Genomic DNA, 18,827 nt, shown 5'->3' on the forward strand with positions numbered 1-18,827 from the left:
ACCTTAAATGACACAAACCGAAGTATGCCTGCTTATATTTTGAACGTATTTCTTTGAAAGCATGTGAATTATTTAAAACTCAGCGTAAGTGAACGACATGAAAATATGAATATAACAAATTTCCATGACTTTTCCAAAACTTTTTGTTTTTTTTTGTTATCATGACTGTTCCAGGCCTGGAAATAAACATTAAACAATCCATGACTTTTCCAGGTTTTCCATGACCGTAGGAACCCTGAATTACTGTGTAATTTGTTCTTACTGTTAGTAATAAAAAAGCACACAATCGAGTGAAAATCACCTTGTTACGAGGGAAACCTTAATTTATCAACTGGATTTTAATGTTTCCATGTGGAAGAAACATTCCTTAAATGCCGCGAGTCATCTCACCCAAAGCACAACAAACACAGATCCGCCCCAGTGGCTTCTGGGATACATCCACCAGGTGGGTTGGGTTCCTCTGCACAGGCTGAAGTTAAGTGGAATCATGTGAGGTCACCAGACTCCGTGTGCTAAGTTTAGAGTTAAAGAACTATAATGTAATATATAGAAGTGTAATTTGTCCCCTCGCTGACAGGAGAGTGAGAGAAACAGCCAGTCGGGGGGGGTGCAGGTCTTTGAACTTGTGCCGCCACCAGGTTATAATGATGGTTTAATTAATTATTGTGTTACTCAAATCAGTGAAATGGCTGAATCAACACGCCTCCTTCCAGAAACAAGGAGTAGTCATAGGAACATATATTCTGTAGACTAATAAGTTTCCAAGTCAATCTTATCTCAGTTTTTATCTAGTGCCCCTGTTTGCTTTTTTTAGAAGATCCGAAGCTTAGAGATAAATTGTTCTTTCTACTCTACTCAACATGTTTGAGAGTGAAACTTTTCCCACACACCAGATGGAATAGGCAGTCATGTAAGAACATTGTTTGATGATTATGATGATCTAGATCCGGCTGAAACAAGCAAGTTATGACAAGTCTGTGCAGCTCAGCCACTTAAGACAAAAGTCAAAGAATTTAAGGACAGTAAATTCCAATGAAATTAGTTCCCGTCTCCCTCCACTGTACTGGGAGGAAGACAGACTTAGGGATGGTGTATAAACAAGACTCATCTTATCTTTTTGTGTATGAATCATCATGAATTAGGCAGACCCGTGATTTCCCTGTGGAACCGGAGCAGCAGCATCACTTCATACTTGACGTTACCCCTTCTAGCTGCGGGTGGAAGGAACCATCTGGCGTCTCCGTGTTGTACAAACACATGTAGAGTAACATCCCTGTGTCTCATACCCACTGACATGATCTCAGACGTAATGACATGACACTGATGTGGCGTCGCCTGGAGTCTACTCCCCTCCACCGCCCTTTAGTGCTTCTCCCCCACAATGAAGAGAGGAATCAGAGGCAACTTACCGGCTGGGTGACTCACTAACCGGAGCATCTGCTGGAAAGAAGGGAAACAGCAGTGAGACAAATGGTTTCCCAAAGCAGAGAAAGTACATATTGGGAAAAATGACCAATGCAAGGACAAAAAAAGAAATTCACCCTCATGTTTAGGAAAGAAGTGAGTTAGGATGATTCATCTACTGACTAACTTTGTCTGGTCCGGTTCTTCTGACCTTTTTATTTAAAGGAATAGTTCACATTATCTACTCACCTCTTTACCGATGGAGAAGTGTTTGAGTCCTCAAAACACTTATAGGATATCAGAGGCAGAGGTGTCAAAAGTATTCACATTCATTACTCAAGTAGAAGTATAGATACTAGGGTTTAAAAATACTTTTGTAGAAGTTGAAGTATCAACTCAAGCTTTTTACTTAAGTAAAAGTGTAAACGTACTGGTTTCAAAACTACTTAAAGTATAAAAGTAAAAGTAATGTAAGGGAAACATTTTTTCCATTAAGGACAAACTCTTAAGCCGCGTCTCAGGGGCCTATAGTGCACTACCCCCCCCCCCCCCCTCCTCCAAAAAACACATTTTTCTAAAGGCCATTATGACTATAATGTTATATTAAAATGTTATGTTGAAAAATGTGGGATGCACTAGGCTACCCGTTTGAACTGCAAATATGCCCATTGAAAATTATAACATTTTATTACAATGCAAATACATATATTGTTTGAAGAGACCTTTGGACTCAACACTACCAATAATCAAACATGACTATGTAGAGGAAGTAAAAGTCATAACAAGGTCGTGTTGCCTTTTTTTGTGTGTGTTTTTGAACGATGACAAACCGGAATGAAAACAAGCCAAAATTAAATAGGAGTAACAAGGCTATTTTTTAAATGTAAGGAGTAGAAAGTACAGATATTTGCGTGAAAATGTAAGAAGTAGAAGTAAAAAGTCGTCTGAAAAATAAATTCTCCAGTAAAGTATAGATACCCAACATTTCTACTTAAGTAAGGTAACAAAGTATTTTTACTTTGTTACTTGACACATCTGATCAGAGGACATTAAGGATATAAACATGGTGTAAATGACCTTGTCCCGAGTCGAATGTGAATGTCTTATGGACACTTAGATGATCCCACAGGAGCAGTATGGAGGCATGTTGTGTTTTTAGGTTCTTTTTATACGTTTAAAGAAGTGCTCAGCAGTTCAATTGTATTGGATTCAGCTGCTTCAAAGTTTACCTCTCAGACTCCAAAAGGGTTTTATGGACTGTTTTATGGATATAATCTTTGGGTGAACTATCCCTTTAAGTCTGGACCAAGATAACTGGTGTGAAAGGTGCCTCGGATGGTCTTGGTCCACAGAAAACTGAACTTAACTTTACTCTATTTTTTGAAAGTTCAGACATTTCGATAAATTGCTGGAGGTTGAGGAGCATTTTATCAATAGAAGACTTTGCTTCCAGTCTTCTCCTCCAATGATATATTAGAAAGATGAAGATGCTCAGTTTGCGGATAGTAACGAATTTTACAAACCATAAGACTTCTTCCCATTGAAGAGACAACATGCTCACATGTCCACGCCTTTGTTACATCGAGACTGGACTATTGTAATTCATTATTATCAGGCTCCAGCAGCAAGTCGTTAAAGACTCTGCAGCTGGTCCAAAATGCCGCAGCACGTGTCCTGACGAGAACTAAGAAAAGAGAGCACATTTCTCCAGTATTAGCATCGCTACACTGGCTTCCTGTTAAATCTAGAATAGAATTTAAAATTCTCCTCCTCACCTTCAAGGCCCTTAATGATATGGCACCTCTTTACCTTAAAGAGATGTTAGTTCCATATCAACCTACTAGAGCACTCCGATCCCAGAACTCAGGTTTACTTGTTGTCCCTAAAGTCTCTAAAAGTAGAGTAGGAGCCAGAGCTTTTAGCCATCAAGCCCCACTGCTGTGGAATAATCTCTCACTTTCAGTTAGGGAGGCAGACACGCTCTGTTCGTTTAAAAGTAGACTCAAAACCTTCCTTTTTTATAAAGCTTATAGTTAGAGCTAATTTGTGCGATGTTCCAAATTTGATTAAATGGCAAAAACCCCTGATGATGCTAAGACGCACAGGGAATTTATGACACAAGACACACGGAGCTTCTCTTTCCTGCTTCTCCTTCCTTTTCTCCATATTTATCACATCAAGATAATTCTTATCTGATCAGTACATGTTACTAACTTGACCCCTTTTCCCGGAGTTTCTGTGCCTTAGCGCCCGCGGATGCAGGGCCACAGCTGTGGCCGCACCATGGATTATGATTGTGGATCGCGTGTCGGAGGTCGCAATGGTGGATCCAGTTCGGTGGATTCTGTATCGTGCCAGCTGATCGTCGTTGTAATGGAGGATCCTTTGTCGCGTTGGCATCGGATGATGAGGGACCACGACCGAGGCGGCAGCTGATAATGGATTCTAACTGGCGGCGGTGGACAATGACTGTGGATTATAGTGGATCCCATCCTGATGCTGGATCGTGGTCTTGCTGCTGGCCAGAGACTGTGATTGCAGCGGGACTGCCTGACACATAGTATTGAAAAATGTTTAGCCTAATGGATGCTGCTAAAAATCCTGATGATGTTTTCTTACACCTGACATCTATTGCACTTCTGTCCGTCCTGAGAGAGGGATCCCTCACATGTGGCTCTCTCTGAGGTTTCTACATATTTTTACCTGTGAAAAGGGTTTTTAGTAGTTTTTCCTTACTCTTGTTGAGGGTTAAGGACAGAGGATGTCACACAATGTTAAAGCCCCATGAGACGAATTGTTATTTGTGAATGTGGGCTATACAAATAAAACTTGATTGATTGATTGATTGATCAGACGCACACCAATGAATGTCAAGTTTCTTTAGATGTGTGTTACGATGTGAAACAAGAACTAACAAATATAAACAATATCACAAATGAACCCTGGTTTGTACTTTGGTTCCGACTTCCCGGTGTGTAAATATCCCACAGTCTGAGATAATGAACTAGGTGCTGCAGAGTAAACACAACTTCACACTGATCTTGCATTCCTCATGCTGTGTTGTCAAAGCAAAGGTGCGTCCAGCGAAGGTGCTGTTAAACAAATGCCATTATCGATTTCCTTTAGCTCTCACCATGTAAACTCATGTCATCTGGTGAGGGGTGTAGGGGGGGGGGATCTGAATCTCAGCTGCTCTCAGCCCTCGATTACATAACAGACCTCCAACCACACACTGTTATTAATGCCCAGAATTCCCCCTACGCATCCACGCAGCCCACTTAACGGATTATACCACACAGACGTGGTAAAAAGCTTTTTAATTAAGCACTAATCGCTCCACTTTGCCCGAAAGAGCTCGTCCAGCACCTTAAATCTCTCTCTGCATCTGTGTGTGTTTGTGTGTGTGTGTGTGTGTGTGTGTGTGTGAACCAGGAGCTGTCGGGCAACGCTGGCCGACCTGGTAGTAAATGTGTCGTAATTATATCAACATAAACCACATCCAGTTAGGAGGAAAGTTAACTCTGCTCTCTGAGATCTGTCGGCCGCAGGAAGCAACTGAATCCTGTTAATTTGAGATTAAAACCACACACAACTGGCTGAGGTCACACACACACACACACACACACACACACACACACACACACACACACACACACACACACACACACACACACACACACACACACACACACACACACACACACACACACGGTGAACTGATGAGATTACTTCAAGTGAAGAGGTAACAAAGTAGACACAGCTCAGCCAGGACAGGTACAGTTTACCATATGGGTTAAATGGATTGTTTCACCTTTGTGGACAAATTGCCAATTAGTAAAGATGATGCTACCTTATATTTCTACTTCATTATAAGTTCAGAGGAATTTTCTCCGTCTGCATTTACTTGTATGTTAAAGGTGAAGCCCCTGCACACACATTCCACCCACACGTGTTTTCACTTATTGTGCTAATTAGGCCTTCTCATATTTTACTTGGACTTCTACTACCTTCTGGGGGGGGGGTACTTCCTTCAGCCACATTTATTGGCACAGTAGTAGAGTTACTTCTCCTCTAAGCTTATGAATTCTAAACATATTATCAGCTTAATAAATATCATTATTATAAGAAAAATACAAACAAACCTCGACCAGCTACAACCTTAGAAAACCTACTATCCGACCTAACCCATCAAACAGAATTCCTTTGGTATTGACAGTGGTATATCACCACAAGAATTATGTTTTACAAGTATTGGCTTATGAATACTTGTGTTTTTACTCATAATGAATATTAGTAAAGTTAATACTGATGATCTTAGTTCATACATTTTCCGTTTATAGTATTTAAACATTGTATCTTCTATAGCTTCCTCTGTTCAGAGTAGCTCTGTTGATGCCTTGGCCAAAAACCGGGATTAATGTCAGTAGCTGACGTCCAAGCTTCTCATTAGCATCTTCTTAAAACAACATCTTATTTTTAGTTTCTACGGCTGCAGCAGACGAGTCGGTGTGAATTTTTAACCCTGAGTTAAATAACAGAATTATGTTTGGGTGCTGTACAGAAATATTTTAATATCCATCTTTGCAATGGTAAAACATTTAAAACTAATTTCCCACTAAAATCTGCACAAATAATTAAAGATATATCCCCATTTAAAATATCTGCTGCACGAAAATTTATTTAATTATTTAATTTTATTTAATTTTATTTAATTTAAATATACAAATTCAAAGAGAATTTGTATATTAGGGCCGAAACATTAGAGGAAATGATTCATTACTTTTTTCAATTTGTTTTAAACTGTAATTACTATTTTCCAGAAAGTTCTTCACCAAAAGTGTATTTTGATGCAAATCATACTTTTACTTCAAGGATGTTTTGAATCGAGCCATATGGGATTGGTACAATTGAAAAAAACTTGTCTCCCACTGCCTCTGTCAAGGTTGTCTGAAAAAAACTAAATCAATTCAGCACCTGTTTAAAAAACATTATTTTTCCTGTAAATGTTTTACCTGCAGGAGAAATTGACGCCTTGACCTCGGTGGAGATGCCCTCCTGTCCAGCAGGAGGCAACGTTTCAGGGAGTTTAGAATTGTCTGTTATTGTCTGTGATACGTTTCCTGATGTCCCACTGTCCTCCTCCTTCTTTGACACCTGGACGGAACTGACACAGTCCAAGCTGTTCCCTTTACTGTCCTCCTCCTGTTTCTCCTCGTCCGAGCTGTCGTCGAACACAAACTCTTCCCCCTGCTCCTCCTCTTCGTCCTCCTCATCCTCCTTAGGAAGTGGCTGAGACATCACGGTCGACATGATTCCTGAAAAGGGGAGAAAATATTCACGTGTAAATATTGCTGTCCATCACTTTGAATTTTAAGACGACACCTGTGCCACATTTTTACTGAAAAAGATAAAGCTCCTTAACACTATGAGGGAATAGTCATAAAAAGATTATTAAAGATTTACATGTATTATATTTGATAGAGACAGTGCTCATTAATCAACAGACAAAATAATGTAAATGAACCAGGCAACCTGAAATAAAATCACTTAACTTTAATTACTATAATTACAATTATCTATAGATATTCCATGAGAATTCCACACATCATCCAAACTAACAGCACAACAAACCTGTGAATACTAGAATAGAAAAAAGTAATTAACCCATGATTAAAATACATATTAAAGATCAAGCAATACAAGGGAACACTCATTAGAATACAAAGCCACAAATGTGCGTAATTCACATAAGATTGAACGATTACACATGATCACGAAATCTGTTTGTCTTAAGTTTGTATTTCTTAAGTTTGTATTTAAAGGTTCACATCCCCTCAACGTGTTTTCTACCACAAATCAAAAGCCCAAAAATGCCAAATCTCTTCTCGCCTCAACTCAATTTGAACCCTGGAGTTATTGCTTCTAATGGGACATTAAGTTTGTGTTATCTCTCCCCCCCCCCCTTACATAAAAAGATTGATTTGGATAAAAGGCAAAAGGGAAATTAGCTGCAGGACTGAAATGGATCTTTAAAAAAACACACCATACAGTGGCTGCTCGACAAAAACACTGGTATTTAAAATACCTTCAAGTTAGAAATCCGCATTTCTCTCTGAACTGAAGTGACCTCTTGAACCTACAGTGTGTTCACAACTAAATATCAGACTTAAATCCTCAGCCTGCATCCGTACACAGCGGATCCATGGGGCTGTTTCTCTTTAAAGTGCACAACAACAACCTGAGATGAACAACGTGTTCAGACACTTTTTGGCAAAAACAAACTGAATAAATCAACAATAACCACAGTCAGGCTGCACTGAGGGAGAAGCACTGTCGTATCCGACAACTACAAACATGACATATGGCCAGAAGGAGGAGAGGGGGGGGTCTGAGGAGGCTTAGTGGCAGATTAAAGGAGACGCCCACAGTCCCCAAACATTTCTGACCTCAGTGATCCGAGACTCTCCTCTCACCTCATCGATGAAAACAGGTTCAACTGCCAGGAACCATATTTTTTTTTTTTAAAAACAAATCAGGATTGATCAATGTTGTCGTGTCATAAATGAAAACACAGATTATTTTCCGAATGGTGTTGCAATCGTTCTTCAACAAAAGAGCATGTCATCATCCGTAACCATGGAGCCCAGATTTGTCCTTAGCATAGTTTCACAATAAAACAGCAATTTTTGTGCCCTCGAGGTTTTAAACTGCTGCAGCTCTTCCCATATTTCATTTCATAGAACGCGGGGGGGGGTGATTTTCTATGACATGCGTTCTTCTCTTCCTGAACGTGGTGGTGTAGCATTCCAGCACCCGGCTGAATCTGCTTTGCATTTTGATTAGCACTGAACTTCTTCCAGCGCTGGAACACTGTTGGGGCCTGGCGGGGGGGGGGGTTGTCGGGCTCCTTTGGGGAAATGACAGCATGGATCCGGGGGGGGTGGTGGGGGGGTGGACAACAGAACACAGGTCCGGCTGTGTGGGAAGACGTCCCTGAAACATGCTGCTGTTGTTTAAAATGAAATGTAGATAGCCTGTTATATATTTGAAGACCAGTGTCGTCTGTATGAATATGAGAATGAAAGAACAAGGAAATGTTTTGGACAATCTGAAGTGGTACATAGCTGTTAATATTGAGGTGAGATAATATATGGTAATTGTTGATTTTCAATCATAAATACTGACGTCTGTGAATACACACTTAAATATATTTCCCATATTATAACACTCATTCTTGCCAGAAGTGCCTTTTGAGTACTTAATGCTTCATGTACTAATTTCTAGATTTCAGGCGCTGTCACGATGTCACGGCTCCCATTCTCTTTTACTGCTGTTGGTTCCGGAGCAGTGACGGCTCCTGAATCTTAAATTGCCACCAAATGTGTTTTCACAAGTCTTTAAATAACAGTAGTAAAACAATTAAATCTGACTAAATGATTTCCCTGCTGGTTTTACAGGGACAATATGCCAGTGCAGCCTTTGGACCCAGTTACCGCCTCTGCACCACAAACAAGAGTTTCTCCAGTCGTCCCACTCGCTGGACAAATTAACAATGACTCTTTTGTGGAGTGAAAACTTCTGCTCGGCCTCGGCAGGCATTGTTTCTGCATTCGTCACTGCAGCACTGATTAGCTCACAGGTCGTTTGGACCGTGGCTGCAGAAGTCTACTGCCACATGCAAACTGTGGAAGAATGGAGGATTTTATGAGAAGAAAAACAGCTTTCTCTTTGAATGAATAGTCTTGTTCTTTAAAGAGAACTACAATGTCAGGTTTGATTAAAAAGACATTGGTCCTGTATTTCCATAAAAGAAAGCCAAGCTGACTGAACGATCACTCTTGAATATTCACAGGATTGAATCGGAAGGACAAACCAAGAGCGCCCTGAGATCTCAAACATTGTAATTGATCATTTCAAACTGTTAAAAAAACAGCTTGTGGCTCAAAGAAATGCTTAAAAACCTCCTGGCAAAAGATCTCAGGTATTCTGAGCAACTTTCCTTTTGACAAAAGCCATTTGGACAAGTCATCAAACAGACTGCAGCTTAGAAAAACAAAGAGCCCCGGGAGTGGCGCCTTGGTGAGAGCTATTCTTGAGGGGAAAATAAGATCCATCGCAGAATGAAGAGATGAAACCAACTCCTACACACCCTGTCCCTGACCTACATTCAGTAGAGCTCTGAAAACTCTCTCCCGCTGTGTACCCAACGTGGTAATGAGTGGAGGAAAGTGAGGAATGTGTTCACTCTCATGGGGGGGATCCACGGCAAACCGGGCCACACGTTCACCGACTCAAAGCATCAAACATGACATCACGTCTGGTTTTGAGTGAGCAGCTCCTACAAACGGAGATTCGTAGATCTGATTTCTCCGATTCCAACTCAGCTCCCGACTTGTGAAAGTGAAATGACAAGGGTTTAAAAACAGGAGATGAAAAAGGTCCTTAACAATATGAGGGAATAGTTATAGATAGAGACATTGATCGTTAATCAACAGACAAAATAATGTAAATGAACCAGGCAACCTGAAATAAAATCCCCTAACTTATATAATTACAATTATCTATGGATATTCCAGGTGCATTATACACATCATCCAAACTAACAGCGCAACAAACCTGTGAATACTATAATAAAAAGTACATATTTAAAATCAAGCAATACAATGGAACATACAAAGCCACAAATGTGCGTACTTCACATAAGATTGAACGATTACACATGATCACGAGTCTGTTTGTCTTAAGTTTGTATTTAAAGGTTCACATCCCCTCAGCGTGTTTTCTACCACAAGTCAAAAGCCCAAAAACACTCTTCTGCCTCAACTCAATTTGAACCCTGTGACATCACATCTCGTTTTGAGCAGCTCCTACAAACGGAGATTCGTAGACCTGATTTCTCCGATTCCAACTCAGCTCCCGACTCAATCCACTGAGCTGGAAGGAAGGATGTGTAATTTGCTTTGAAGAGAGAGAGTGAAATGACAAGGGTTTAAAAACAGGAGATGAAAAAGGTCCTTAACAATATGAGGGAATAGTTATAGATAGAGACATTGATCATTAATCAACAGACAAAATAAGGTAAATGAACCAGGCAACCTGAAATAAAATCCCCTAACTTATATAATTACAATTATCTATGGATATTCCAGGTGCATTATACACATCATCCAAACTAACAGCACAACAAACCTGTGAATACTATAACAAAAAAGTATTTAACCCATGATTAAAATACATATTTAAAATCAAGCAATACAATGGAACATACAAAGCCACAAATGTGCGTAATTCGCATAAGATTGAACGATTACACATGATCACGAGTCTGTTTGTCTTAAGTTAGTATTTAAAGGTTCACATCCCCTCAACGTGTTTTCTACCACAAATCAAAAGCCCAAAAACTCTCTTCTGCCTCAAGTCCTACTTCTAGCTCCCGACTTAATTCGCTGAGCTGGAAGGAAGGATATGTAATTTGCTTTGAAGAGAGAAAGTTAAATGACAAGGGTTTTAAAAACAGGAGAGGCTAAAAGAAGGAGTTTCCAGACCAGTGGCTGAATCCAAACTTTCTCAGTGAGGACTCTGTGAATCCTCCGGGCAGCACATTGAGTTCTGGCCACTGATTTACACCCGACTGTCTCGCAGCCATTGGTCAGTGGCAGTGGGTTGTATCAATAGACAAAGGAGGAGAGCAGCAGCTGGTGGTGACTGAATAAACACCATTGGGTAATCTAACAGAAAGTCACTAAGAGAGAGAGAGACCCTACTTTAGAGTTCTTGCTTTAACAGAAAATGGCCGTTGACGACAACAAGCAGTGCCAGGCCGGGGAGGATTCTGCCTCTGGCGCCCGTTCCGTCTTCGGCTTCCCGGAGGATTTCCCATGAAGAGATACGGCCAACTTAGGAAGCGCTAACGTCTCCTCGAGTACAGATGGAATACGTCTCTGTTTGGCTGTCAAAAGGCAGAACAATCTGAGTGGGAGGCTGTTCACAGGCATGGGAGGATTTCGTGGATTTGCTTTAACATCGCGTAACCTCACCAAAAGATCTTTAAACACATGGAGAGCCTAAGCCTCTTGCATTATACAGTATATCACGACAGGGATGGATGTTTTTTGAAATCTCGACTTTAAATGGAAGACTGTGTGCCAAGGGCCATGCCGAATATAATATCGCACTGTGAACACAACATGATAAGAGGTTTATCTCTGCATATTTGAGTTGATTCCTGCTTTTCCCCACAGGTTTGCTGTCATGTTGCCACAGTTAAGACGTTCAGGGGTGTTTTGTTCATTCAGGAGCCGGCGTGGCCTTCATTTGACCTCTGCTGCAGAGGAGGGCTCCGGTGATGTCGCTCCACGGCAGCAGTGATGTGCTGCTGCTGTCGCATTGGTCAAGGACACGGTGGGAGCAAACCTCCACGGCCCATCTGCTCGCAGGAGAATAGTTCTCTGGACTGGATGTATGCTGAGCAAATACTGCACAGAGAGATAGGAATGTCCTGAATGGGTCGACCAGACAAGGCTTCTGTTTATCAAGAAGAATGATCACATAAATCTATGTCCAGTTTAGTCATCCATGTGAATAATAAATTCAGGAACACACTTCTTTAGAATATGTCCTGTGAAATATATTATTAACTCAAGCAACACAGGGACCAGTATAACCTCCACCAGTGTCTGTTTGTTTATTTTGGTTTTGATGCAGATTAAAGATGGGATCTGAGATTCGTTTCACCCTAATTTCTTTTGTTTTATGAAAAATGAATCATTTAGGTTGCCAGACCACTTCCTTTATACTTCTAATGTAAGTAGAAAACCACGAGTTGTATTATTGGGCCTTGGTGGAGGTGCATCCTAGTGTTCTGTCTCCAGAGGCTTGACTGCAGACAATTCAATTCAATAGCTTTTTATGGGTCTGTGTTTCTGGATTTCAAATTCCAATCAACGAAGTCTTTTCCCTTCGTCATCCCTTCTTTTATTTCCAACCACACTATCATGCAAAGCCATTCAAATTTTTAGGGAACGTCAGGACATCTTGCTACCTCATGATTATCATTCAAATATCAAAAACCAAACTCGTCTCTTATATCTCCGGTCGATAGTCCTGTCTTCTGAACAAGCTGTGGGCATCAGATATTTAGGGCCGCATATGAGACAGAAAGAGGAACGGTCAAAACCAAACAGCTGCTCCTGACTTTCAGTTCCTAGTGTGGGTCAAGTTCCCAAAACAAAGGGTCCTACACTTTCTTTCAATGCAAACTGAGAGACCCGGTCCCTGGGGAGGACACGGGAGAGTCACAGGGGGGGGACGGAGGGGGGACAACCTCCAGGCAATGACGGGTGAAAGACAAGACAATAGTGGAAGACAGGTGAAAGGGACAGGTGTGTGTTATTCGAAATACACAACGGATGTTGGTTGCTATGGTTTTGGGTGATTGACTTTGCTGAGTCGGCACTTATCCCAGTCAGAGCTGCAGCCGTGGTTGTGAAACAGCTCAGAAAGACACTAAGGGTTTCTTTAAAAAACCCTTAGGGCCTCTGACTGCCACAGTTAACATGAGAAGCAAATCTGAATGCAAACTTTCTGGGAATCAGTGAGACTTACACTTTACTAGGACATGTCCGTCACAACTAACTGTCCATAAATCCACTCCAGAAGTCACAGAATGAACCGACCAACACATCCCTAGAACCATCACAATCTGACCTCAGAGTTATCGCATTAAAATCCCACAACAATCACGTTAAAATCCCACAATTGTCACTTTAAAACCCTGGAATCATCGCACAATAACCCCTGAAATCGCACATGTTGAAGCAGTCGATCTACAAACAGCATTTAGCCACAAAGAAACCACGTTGTCTTGATTTTGTCTTGGATATTGGTTGCTATGGTTTTGGGTGATTGACTTTGCTGAGTCGGCACTTATCCAAGTCAGAGCTGCAGCCGTGGTTGTGAAACAGCTCAGAAAGACACTAAGGGTTCTTTAAAAAACCCTTAGGGCCTCTGACAGCCAGTTAACATGAGAAGCAAATCTGAATGCAAACTTTCTGGGAATCAGTGAGACTTACACTTTACTAGGACATGTCTGTCTCAAATAACTGTCCATAAATCCACTGAAGAAGTCACAGAATTAACCGACCAACACATCCCTAGAATCATCACAGTGCGACCTCAGAGTTATCACATTAAAAACCCAGAATAATCACCTTAAAATCCCACAATTGTCACTTTAAAATCCTGGAATCATCGCACAATAACCCCTGAAATCTCACATGTTAAAGCAGTCGATCTACAAACAGCATTTAGCCACAAAGAAACCACATTGTCTTGATTGGGTCTCTGACTTTAAAAACAGTGACAGACTCCCTGAGCATGATTCATGCCTCTCAAACCTCACACCTCCAGGTTCAGAGCCGAGTCGTCACATGATTATAATTCTCCCAGACTTGACAGAGCTTGTCCAAAGCCACGCAGCTGTTTTTCCCAAGGTGAGCAATACCTCATGACATCACATGAACTCATCTTCACCGCAGGAATCCGGAGACGTCCCCTTTATTACACCCCACGCTCCAGAATATGCAGCTTTTTTTCCTGCTAATTCTTTGAATAGAAAGCTGAACAAACTCACTGTGCTTCTGTGCCTTTTTAAATCCACTTCATGAAAGACCGGCGTCAGCTCATAACTCAGCAGCTGCATGATTTCACCACCTGTGGCCTTATGATGGGATCTTGTGATTCGTCCCTTGTCCGCATTAAAAACCAGTAAAAGCTACGACTTAGTTGTTAAAGCTTTTCATTGTTTCCGAGTCGAAGCTGCAGGAGTTCCCTCGGAGTAAACCTCCTGCAGCCTGGTCTTACAACACCGGTGTTACTACAGCAACTGCACCTGGGCACTCAGAGGTCGATCTAAACCCGACCCAGACTTCTGAGACTATTACACAAGTACACACAACTCTTGAGTGGGACCACACCCACTGTCAGACCAGGCACTCCTCTAAAGTTTCACGACTCTATATAACAGGGTTGTAGAGAATCCCTCCCCAGTCCTCACAAGTGTAGTTCTCACAATGGGAAGTGTTTCCAGGACCAATCGCTGCTATGACGACACACAGACTCACAACAACTCGGTCACAGCTGCTGACCATTAGGTTTTTTGGGCTTGTGCTGTCATTACACGCTACAAAAGTTGTCAGACATGAACTCAAGTTACTTCCAGAGCCCAAATTATCTGGAGATTTGTTTTTCAGATATGACGAACAACAGCAGGAGAGAGTCGGAGTCACAAGGCTTCAAAACCACAGGAAGATTCAGGCGATGGGCGGAGCCTGGGAGGAGACTGGACATGACGTAGAGATTCTGCGTTTATAGCCAAAAGCTTTCGAATATCGTTGTGTTTCCAAGTTGACATCTTTGTCTCTGTCTTCCACGTATATGTCAGCTCTTTTTCAACCTGAGATAATCATGTTCTACCGTTCAAGTCCATCGATATCCATATCACAGACATCATCAAAAGTCGCTCACTGTGAATTTTCCGGACATCTACCTTCTGAATTCTCACGTGGGATCACTCAAGATACTTTCTGGACATTTTACTCGTAGCAACTGATTCAGACGTTAGCATTCTCACATAAAGCCTCACAAGTCAATTTCAGGACAATGTCAGGACTTCAGTGTACGTCCGAAGTACTTTATGATTCTCACAGCTAGTTTTAGCCTTTAGCTATTATGTTATTGAATGTGGATCTTCAAGTAGCATCAGTGCTAAAGAGGACGCTCCTTCAATAAGGGACAGAAGTCCGAAATCACATATGGAAATTAACTTCATTAACATGAACTCAAGTTACTTCCAGAGCCAAAATTATCTGGACATTGGTTTTTCAGATATGACGAACAACAGCAGGAGAGAGTCGGAGTCACAAGGGTTCAAAACCACAGGAAGATTCAGGCGATGGGCGGAGCCTTGGAGGAGACTGGACATGACGTAGAAATTCTGTGTTTATAGCCAAAAGCTTTCGAATGTTGTCGTGTTTCCAAGTGTCTTCAACGTATTTTTCAATCTGAGATAGTCGTGTTCTTAAGTTCCAGTCTATCGCAAATCACAGACATCATCAAAACTCTTCCAAACAGAATTTTCCAAACATCTACCTTCTGAATTCTCACGTGGGATCACTCAAGAAACTTTCTGGACATTTTACTCGTAGCAACTGATTCCGACATTTGCATTCTCACATAAAGCCTCACAAGTAAATTTCAGGACCATGTCAGGACTTCAGTGTACGTCCGAATGACTTGCTAGCTAGTTTTTTGCTTTGGCTATTATGTCAATGATTGTGCATCTACAAGTAGCATCATGTGCTAAAGAGGCCGCTCCTTCAATAAGGGAGAGAAGTCCGAAATCACATATGGAAATAAACTTCTGAGTTTAAAGAAGGACTGATAAGAACCAATCAGGGAAGCTCTAGCATCGTTTCCAAACATCAACAACCGTCATTAGCACAACGCAGCCCGGACGTGTTCAAGCTAAACCGGGGCTGACAACTGAAAGCTCTGGATTAGCGATTCCGAGCCCGAGTGATGCATCTTCAACCTACATCATAGCAGAGTGGACGTAGCCTTAACTTTAAGGCCCAATCAAAATCAAAGTACTTTAAACACAGGCTCCAGATATCAGGTAAAGAATGCTGTGTCATTCCTCAAACTAGTGCGTTGTCAGCAGAATATACGTCGAGTCATGTTTGGGCAACAGAGACGTTCCCGAAAAAAATTCCTTCTCCTCGTCAATTATCCAACATTCCCAGGAGGTGTCACAGCTCAGGTGAGTCATCACTGTCATGTGACTCACTTGACAACCACGTCCACTCACTTGACAACCACGTCCCACACCCCCCCCCCATCGGCATGTGGACGTATATACGGCAAAAGGCAGAGGGTCCCCATTGATAGAGAAGTCTTTGTGGTGGTCCCTCCAGGCCATGCATGGGTTGTTAATGTCTTTTGGGGGAAGTGGGAGGGGCTGTGACCAAGGAGGAGGGGGTCGGGGGGGGGAGGGAAGACCCCCTGATACAGTGAGTGAGTCCATGGAGTTTTCTTAGAAGCCAAAAAAGGCCTCTTGGACATCCGGCAAGTGCTTCAGCTCCAAATGCAAATGAGCAACATGGTCAAAGGTCTCTCCCTTCACTCCCCCCCCCATCCACCCCCCCCCCTCTTCTCCCCCCTTGTCTCCCTCCCTCTCTCTCCATTGGGCCCAGTGTAGCGGCAGCAGCGTGAAATCCATCGTGGGAGGAGCCAGTGTAGTGCGGGAAGCAAGCGTCCAACCGGAAGGGTCGAGACCAGGGAGCCTCTTCTTTCTTTTACTCCTCCTTTTGTAGAGGAGGTGAAGGAGGTGAAGGAGGTGGAGGAGGTGTGGGAGACTGGGATGAGCTGGCAGACACCCCCCCCTCATGCTTCCTGGTCTCAGGAACTGGGAGCTATCCCAACAAGGCCGGTTCAATGGTCCGTGTTGGTGTGGACTCTGCCATCTTCTTCTTCCTCTTCTTCCTCCTCTTCCACCTCTTCCTCCTCCTCCTCCTCCTCCTCCTCCTCCTCCTCCTCCTCCTCCTCCTCCTCCTCCTCCTCCTCCTCTTCCTCCTCCTCCACCTCCTCCTCTTCCTCTGCTGCTGCTGCTTTTTCTCCACCGGACTCTGGGCCAGTGGGCCACATGGGTATCTGCCATCATCCTCCATCCTCCTCTTTCTTCTCCTCCTCTTCCTCTTTCTCCTCCTCCACCTCCTCCTCCTCTTCCTCTGCTGCTGCTCCTTCTCCACCGGACCCTGTGTCACTGGTAGGGAGGCAAACAGAGAAACACACACCCACACCCCCCATCTACACACACACACAGACACACACATCTACTGCACAACATGCTGACCATGCTGAGGGGAGGGAGGGGAGGAAGGGTTGGGGGGGGGGTAGAAGGAGATAGAGGAAGGAGTCTGCAGGAGAACACAGAGAAAGCATCTCACCTCCTTGTCCTGGGTGGTGTGTCCTCAGAGGAGCAGCATGCCCCCCCCCCTCCTCTCCTCCTCCCCCTGGTGACCCCTTCAGTCCCTGCACCCCCCCATACACCCCCTGCCCCCCCCACCCAGCCTCTCTAGCTCTCCGCCGGGTGCAGCTCACTCATCCTGATGGTGGAAACCTCCTCTCGGCTGTTTACTTTCCCACAACTTCTCCCCCTGCTGCTCCGTCTCCCACAGCTGAAGATCCCACCCTCTCCTCCTTCCTCTCCTTCCTCTCTGTCTCTCTCTCTCTCTCTCTCTCTCTCTGGTTCTCTCCTTCCCTCTCTCTTTTCATCAGATGGGTCCTTCTCTTCCGTCCTTGTCTTCCCTCCAGCCTCTGTCTGTCCTTTCTTTCTTCGCTCTGTCCAGACTGTCCAGGCGGGGCGACGGCTTCTCAGAAAGCAGCCGACCAATGGGAGAGCGACAGACTCACGCGTTCAGCCAATAGGAAGCCCGCAGGCTGGCGTCAGCACCAATCAGAGGAGCTGTTGAGGAGAAGAGGGCGGGACAAAGGGAATTAGCACTTCCGCATCGGACTGCAGGTGTGTGGTCATCGTCATTCAATTTAAATTATTGTTATATCATAATTGGGGGAGACTAAGCAAATGGTTTTATGTATATTAGAGAGATTAGATGTAGATTTATATTTAAAAATATATTAAATATTATTAAAATAATATTACATTTTTAATATACTTCAAACCTAAACTTTACTTGATATAACATTAAAATATTTTTGATTAAAACAGTTTTTTTATATTATAATAAATGAAATGGAGCAATAGATGTTAGCTTTTTATTTACATTTTACTATATTTTATTTATGTTTTATTATAGTACTTCTCTTCATGTTTTTATTATTTAGGAGTGTTGGCAACTCTGTCTGTTTTAAACGTTCTTTATAAATTGTTTTCATCTTCATTCCACTGTTAAACATTGCATTAAAACAAATATTTCATATATCATATGAAACATCAGAAACATATTAGGTTTGGATCCTTTATCTGCTCAACAAGCAGCAATAGGATGATACAAACTTTGTATTTAACGTCTTACTTCACCAGAAGACTACAAGTATTCAAATGTATTCAATATAGAAATACACATAAAATGTAACAAAATGGATAATCTGTGATATATTTTTATAATATATTAAATGCTTCTTTTATTTTCCTGACATTTTCTCAAGAATGTAAAACCGCAAATGTCCGAGTGAGTTGCTCTGGACATTTTCAGAACTTGTCCTACCAGCCCCCTTGTTAGATGTCAGTGAGCTAATGAAAATTCACAGAGTGTGAGTGGAATGCGTTGAAGACATTTGTAACGTGTGACAAATGCAAAGCTGGAAATACTAAAATCATATAAATATGTTCGGATGAAAAACAA

The 18,827-nt window shown here is 42.3% G+C and overlaps 1 protein-coding gene across 1 annotated transcript; it reads right to left on the minus strand.

Annotated features, from left to right (window-relative positions):
- Positions 1-1,373: 1,373 nt before the first annotated feature.
- LOC133000655 (ribosome biogenesis protein BOP1 homolog) lies at positions 1,374-17,442 on the minus strand. Its single transcript, XM_061070605.1, has 3 exons — positions 17,409-17,442; positions 6,417-6,719; positions 1,374-1,440 (listed from the first exon to the last, which is right to left on the minus strand). Exons 2-3 carry the CDS (start codon positions 6,712-6,714, stop codon positions 1,406-1,408), a joined length of 333 nt encoding a protein of 110 aa, XP_060926588.1. The 5' UTR covers positions 6,715-6,719; positions 17,409-17,442; the 3' UTR covers positions 1,374-1,405.
- Between the last annotated feature and the right edge of the window lie 1,385 nt (positions 17,443-18,827).

Source organism: Limanda limanda, chromosome 4 (assembly GCF_963576545.1).
Source record: "Limanda limanda chromosome 4, fLimLim1.1, whole genome shotgun sequence".
Lineage (NCBI taxonomy): Eukaryota > Metazoa > Chordata > Actinopteri > Pleuronectiformes > Pleuronectidae > Limanda > Limanda limanda.

Coding starts and splice junctions, on each gene's coding strand:
- LOC133000655 (XM_061070605.1), bottom strand. CDS start 6,714: ATGTCGACCGTGATGTCTCAGCCACTTCCTAAGGAGGATGAGGAGGAC. Junction 1,441..6,416: donor GGCGTCAATTTCTCCTGCAG/GTAAAACATTTA, acceptor CCTTCTTTCCAG/CAGATGCTCCGGTTAGTGAG.